The 6418-nt window shown below is 51.2% G+C and overlaps 1 protein-coding gene across 1 annotated transcript; it reads right to left on the bottom strand.

The window, feature by feature from the left end:
* Window positions 1-397: 397 nt before the first annotated feature.
* On the bottom strand, window positions 398-6195 carry LOC134174741 (uncharacterized). The gene is made up of 4 exons (XM_062639967.1): window positions 6169-6195; window positions 4940-5295; window positions 1255-1450; window positions 398-1141 (listed from the first exon to the last, which is right to left on the bottom strand). The coding sequence occupies exons 1-4, from the start codon at window positions 6193-6195 to the stop codon at window positions 398-400; spliced, it is 1323 nt and encodes a 440-aa protein (XP_062495951.1).
* Between the last annotated feature and the right edge of the window lie 223 nt (window positions 6196-6418).

Genomic DNA, 6418 nt, shown 5'->3' with positions numbered 1-6418 from the left:
AGCCTAGTAACTAAGGTATAACATAAACCACTGCTGCTACCACCAATGATAATAATGATAAGGGAAATAACAAGGGAAGAGAATACAATACCACCTGTCGAAAACCAGCCCAACCGAGCAGTGCCCTAGCCCTTCTGGGTAACTCCCAGTTTACATCCTGGGCATGACGTGCTGTGGTATGGAATACCTCTTTGGCTAGTTTGGGTCAGGTGTCCTGTGTCTGCTTCATCCCGGCTTTCCCCTCCTCCCTGGCAGAGCATGAGACTCACAAAGTCCTTGGTCAGAGTAAACATTACTGAGCAGTAACTAAAAACATCATTGTTATCAGCACTGTTCCCAGGCCGAAAGTCAAAAACACAGAGCTGCACCAGCTACTAAGAAGGAGAAAAAATGACTGCTACTGCTGAACCCAGGACAAGCAGTTGGGTGAGGAGGGATGGGATGGAGGATGCTCATCCTGAGAACTCTGGACCATGCTGGCTGCTCTTGGAACAGCCTTGAGCCGAGCAGGGGGCAGGCTGGGCACCCCTGGGCCCAGACATGTCCATGAGCTTGGGTGCAGCACTGGAGCAGAGTGCAGTGGCACATCCCACACCGTGCCCAGCTCCCCAAAGGCCAGGACCTTGCCCGTGTTCAGGCTCCCAGATGATTCGTGTCTTTCCCAGCTGGTGCAGCTGGGAGGCACAGGGCAGTGTCCAACCCCAGCAAGTGCCAAGGACTGCGGCCGGGCACCGAGCAGGGTGGCCGAGGCTGGCTGGCCCCAAGCCGTCCCCATGGAGCCCTGCCTGCAGCAAGGGACAGTCCGGCAGCCGCAGCAGCTCCACTCCCCCCACCGCCCCCTTCCCTCCAACCGACCTTGGTGAACCATTAACTGCCCCAGGCCAGGAGCCAGGATCCAAACTCCATGCACGGCCCCATCCCTCCTCCCCAAAACCTGCCCGAGGCGCCTGTTCTGCCCACACACTGCTCCTGGCCAAAGGTCCACTGTGCCTGAGACCACCCGGCACAGCCGCTGCTGCGAGTGCAAGCGAGCTACCTCTTGTGCCACAAGAGCCTTGTTTTCTTGGGAAAACAACTCAAAACCAGCATGCTGGCTGAGACAGGAGCAGACCCGTTCTCCAGTTCCTTCTTCTGCTTTTATCTGTCTCAAAGAGAATTGATCAATTCAAAAGCCAGACACTGCCCATTCAGAGTGAAACCAAATCCCTTCTGCTTGTGCTGTGAATGACCTGCAGCTCAAGAGGGATCTCATACCTGTTTCACTGTACCTCTGCTCCTCAATATGACTATTTCTTGGTCAACACTTTCAATTTCCTCCAGGCTGGTGTTGATCCACTTCTGGGTTTGTAGGATATAAAACGCCCGTATCTGCTCCTCATCTGCTTGCCCACTGTCCACAGAACTTTTCATAGAGGCCAACCTGTTCTCCAGGTCCTTCTTCTGCTTATATCTGTCTCAAAGAGAAGAGAACTAAATCATTAAATTACCTTTCTATAACCCAGCCCAGATACTGTGATTTCTAAAAGAAACAATTTCCTATTTCTTGAAATTCAGTCAAATGTAGGCAGAGAACCAACTCCTGCCTCAATTCAACTCAAACTTGCCTACCCTGTTTAAATGCTCTTCACAGAAGTGCCAGCTGCTGCTCAGCTCTCCTCAGGGTATGCAAGTCCCAGACATTCATAAATCTCCTCATGTCTTTGACTAATTTCTTGGTGTAAGGAGAACTCATTTAACAACTGAGTAAGACTCCTGTAGAAATACAGCAGACTTACATGAATGTACCCATTAAGAGGAAGAGGAGCACTGGCAGCACCAGATGATGCCAGCTGTCATTTACTGATGACCTCTAATGATGCATAAGCAGGAGGCACTGTGGGGATCCATCTCCCCACCTCATCTGATTGACAACAGAAGGGTTTTGACAAATGAAATCTACAGGAATCAGAAGAGTTTCAATCTGCTTAAGAAAGGCTTTGAAAACGCACAGTTATATATCTACATGCATCACCAAAATATTTTGTTCCCATCTATGCCATCACTTCCATTTGTCAACTCATATTCAGACATTACATAGGATCTTTACTACTCTGTGTAAGTATCCGCATTTCAAGACATTGCCCTTAAATACCTGATCTACTTCACATAAAAATATCCCCAACACTTCAGTCTGCGGGCTCAGGAACAGTGGGATGTGCCTATGGAAAGCTCATGGAGCACCCAGCTGTGCAGTCTTCCCTGCCGAGGTGATCGCATCTGACATTGCCCATCTTGGATCCCTGACACTCCTGGTTGCTAGAAACCAGCTTTACAGATTTGCTTTGGAAGAGCCTGGGATGAAGAGCGAGGGATTTTCACAGCAGGAAATAGGCAGCACAAGAGATTTTATTTTGCTTAAGATATTTTTATTTTATATATTAATATATCGATTATTGATTTCGCCGAGGTGAGCAGCTCCAGAGAGGACCCTTCGACACCAGAGCGAGGGAGACCCGCGTGCAGGAGCCTCAGCTCTGAGCAGCGAGAGCCTCCTAGGGCGCCTCAAGCCCTTGCCTGGCCTTGTCCGGCAGCCGGGAGCTCCCCCGAGGCGAGCAGCCTGAGCGGGTGAAACCCAGGCCAGGAGTGCGGCCAGCAGGGAGGGCAAACAGGGCGCGGCACTCGGGGCGGCCCTGGGCTCCGGCAGGCAGGGGATGGTGAGCACCCGACCCAGGGACAGGACCCGGGCTGGGAGCTCTGCTCTGGCTGCCCCGCGGGGGCAACGTCGGCAGCAGACAGAGCCAATGAGAGGGGAGGCTGCAGCACAGAGCTCGGGGTGTAGGGAGTGCCTGCACTGGTCTGGTGAGGGGAGGGTGCACAATGGGCAGGGCTGCGCTCGGGGCTCCCTGGTGGAGGTCTGTCAAACATCTGTGGGATGCTGTCAATAGGCTGAAAGATGTCAGGGAAGCCGAGAGGAAGCAGGACTGCTTGCTCCAGGCCCAAACTGTGCAGGGGCCACAAGCATCCATCCTAGTGCATGCAGAGAAGGAGGGCATTAACCCAGGAAGCTAGGAGCTAATAACAAACAAACAAACAAAAACAACAAAAAAGGAGGAAGAGGAAAATTAAAAGCAAGGGGCTTCCTCTAAAATCTGATATCCCCACCCAGAACAGCTTCCCAGCTCTGCAGAGGGCTAACGAGGAAACACACACCGCACCAAATGAACAACCTGCTGATGCACTGGTAAAGAAGATCACTATTGGTGCCTCCAGGAGAAAGCAGAGGGTCACAGCAGTAGGTGACTCTCAAAGGCACAGAGGCACCCATCTGTTGGCCTGACCCAGTCTTGAAGGAGGTGTGTTGCCTGTCAGGGGCTTGGATCAGGGATGCTGCTGAGAGGCTGCCTGGTCTAGTAAGTCCTGCTGACACCCGCTTCTCGGGGTTCATGTGGGTGCCAGTGATATTGACAGCAGTAGCCTGGGAATCATTAAGAAGGACTACAGAGCCCTGGGAGAGGTGGTTAGGGGCTCTGGAGCTCAGACAGTTTTTCCATCGAGCCTCCAGGTGAAAGGGGAGGACCTTGAAAAGGCCAGGCAGATTTGGCGGTTAATAAATGGTTAGAAGAGTGGTACCATAATCAGGGGTTTGGTTGCTTAGAACATGGGACTTGAGTTGGGAGGCCAGGTCTACTGAAGGCTGGTGGCGGGAAAAACTGCTTTGGTAATAGAGACTTGCCAGGCTGGTCAAGGCAGCTTTAAACTAGATGTGTTGGTCAGGGGGGCATCATTCCATCCCAACACTCCCAAGTCAATTGCCAGCACCTTTAATAAATGCTTGAATCGATGCAGAGCTATTTCAGCCACTCTAGCCAATGAGCTGGCTTAATTTGAAGCTCAGCTCAGATGATTCTATACAAACCCCCGTAGTATGGGGAATAACCAAGAGGAATAAGAGATGTATACACAGCTACAGGGATATGATATCATTGGCATCACAGAAACTGCCTCTAAATAATCAGAATCCAACATACTCATTCTGGAAAGCATCCCGGGTGAGAATGAAAGGTTTCAGTGGAAGCCTGACTTGCCGAGAAGTACCGTGTGGTGGTGAAAGCATAAGGCAGGTCTGGAGCCAAAGTGATGATACAGGCCCACTCGGGAAAATGTTTTTCATGCAGGCCATGTGTTTTACTGGAAACAAATAGAGCTGCAAGGTGTCTCACCCTGATCAAGTACCAACCTGCTTGTGACAGAACTCACAACGCAGGCACCTCCCATTTGCCTTCCAGTGGACAGAGTCACGGTACAGGCCACGGTACATGCAACCACCAGCCCACAGCAAGAGGGGACTTCACAGGTAACCAAAGCCCAACCTGCAGCACTAACAAAGCTTGCCTGGAAGGAGATATTCAGCTCTGAAAAGGCTTTGCTGCGCTGATCCCAAAGGTCCTGACATGGTCTAGTACCCCAGACCTACCTCAGTTAGGTTAATATCTAGAATATAAATCATATCTTTGTATCCATGCAATTCAAACAGCTCTCCAGCCCAGCCTGGGCCTTTCAGTGCTACCACAATAAGCAACAACTTGTCAAAATCCCCAGCTAAAGCATAACAAAGAGACATCAACCACCTCTTTTTTAAGGACATAATAAGCCCTTTGGTAGGTAACTTCCAGCATGGGTGGCGTTATGCTCTTAGCAGCAATTAAAGCACCAGCCAGAAGAGCTTTCATGCAGTTCTTCAAAGACCAAAACCAAAGGTAGAAATGCACCTCCGCAGTCACTAAATAATATGTGGTGCATATCTTAAAACGAGTGCTTCGCAATCAAGTGTATTCCGGTATCAAGGAAGGCCCTTCTTTCCCGGCAGTCCTTGTCTGTACAACCACGCACTGCCCCAGGCTCTCCCCTTCTCTGAAACCGATTCCCAGAAGCCTTTAAAGGCCACAAACCAAGAACCTACCTTTCAATTTTGGCTTGCCTGCTCGACGCCATGGCCACCAGCTTGTCCTGGACGGCAGCAGGGCTCCTGCGGGGCGGGCTCCTGTCAGCCTCCTCTGCCGGGGGGCTGGTGGCGGGGGGCAGGTGGAAGCTGCCCAGCCCGTAGCTCTTGCAGAGCTTGAGGAAGCTCCAGAAGTGGGCCCGGGCGCTCTCCAGGTGCTCCAGCTTCTTGCTCAGGTCCACCTGCTTCAGCGTCATGGCCCCCAGCAAGGCGGGCAGCAGCAGGTACTTCAGGTCGGCCGAGGCGATCTCCTCCAGATCCTCGTTCTCACTGCAAGGGCAGAGACCAACCTCATGATAACAGCTCCTTGCTAGGAGCTAATCAGCCCCTTTTTTGTCTGCTGTCCCAACTGTTCAAGAATAGGTTTCATTTATACCTTGGGAGCATGAAATGAGTAAGGGTAAGGGACCAGATTTCCTTGCAGCCTGCTCTCTGCACATATCCACATGTGTTGTTCTCTTCCTGCTTGAGGTCCACCTGGCAGAACATGGGTTTTTGAGCTGCCCTTTCTAATTACAGAGTTAATGTTCTCAACAGGAGGGAAAAATAAATGCTTCTTTGGAAGGCATAATTACCCAGCAAGTCCCTAGTGACACCACAGTGGGCCTCAAGCTGGATACTACAGGAATAGTGGCTGTGATTAGTCCCACTGCATGTGAAAAGGGGGAGTTCCCAAAGCACTGGCAAGCTGGGACCAGTCTCTCCCATTCCCAGGTCTGCCAGATATCTTGGTGAGGGAGGTTTTGGGCATGAAGTCAATGTCTAGGGATCAGCCTCAGGTTCTGGACAGTTCTTACATTTCCATCTCCAGACATGAAACGTGCCTATGTGCTTTTCATTATCTAGATAGTGAAACCTACCACCACAGTATATTGCATTTGATGCACATGTGTAGAACATCTGGCTGTGTACATCCAGAAGGCCTGCCTGGTGCTTAGCAAGAGCTCCAGCATGATGGATGTACATCAGTCTTCCTGAAGGTGTTAGAGCTTCTGCATGTTGTCCTACAGCACACAAGTGCAACTCCAGCGCTACTCCAGCCAGACTGAAGGATGCCTGGAAATTCCTTATTCCACCACACAGCATATGGATAGTGGTCACAGCCGGCATATATGCAAGATGAGAAAGTCCTTAAAATCTGTAGGGCCCCAGTTCCAGGCTAGTGGGAGGATGCTTCTGTGAAAGCCCACTTGGATGGCAAACCCAGGGTGCCTCATGGTCCCATGTCAGCTTCTGCTCTGGGGAGGAGACTGTTCTGCAGCTCCTTCCGTGCCTTAACTCACCTTCTGATGGACCTCGCAGCCAGCATCTCCAGGAATGCACAAAGGGAAGATGCTACTATTGAGTGATTCAACAAGGTGTCCAGGGCACCTTGGTGTCATGGGATCCCTCCACTCTGATTGGGCAACTTGCTGAAATACAGGGTTCAGAGACAGAAGG

This window comes from Pezoporus occidentalis, unplaced genomic scaffold (assembly GCF_034315485.1).
Source record: "Pezoporus occidentalis ecotype Australia unplaced genomic scaffold, CSIRO_AGI_Poc_V1 ctg63, whole genome shotgun sequence".
Taxonomy (NCBI): domain Eukaryota; kingdom Metazoa; phylum Chordata; class Aves; order Psittaciformes; family Psittacidae; genus Pezoporus; species Pezoporus occidentalis.
Note: the sequence above shows the minus strand (reverse complement) of the source record. Positions and strands in the feature narration are given on the sequence as shown.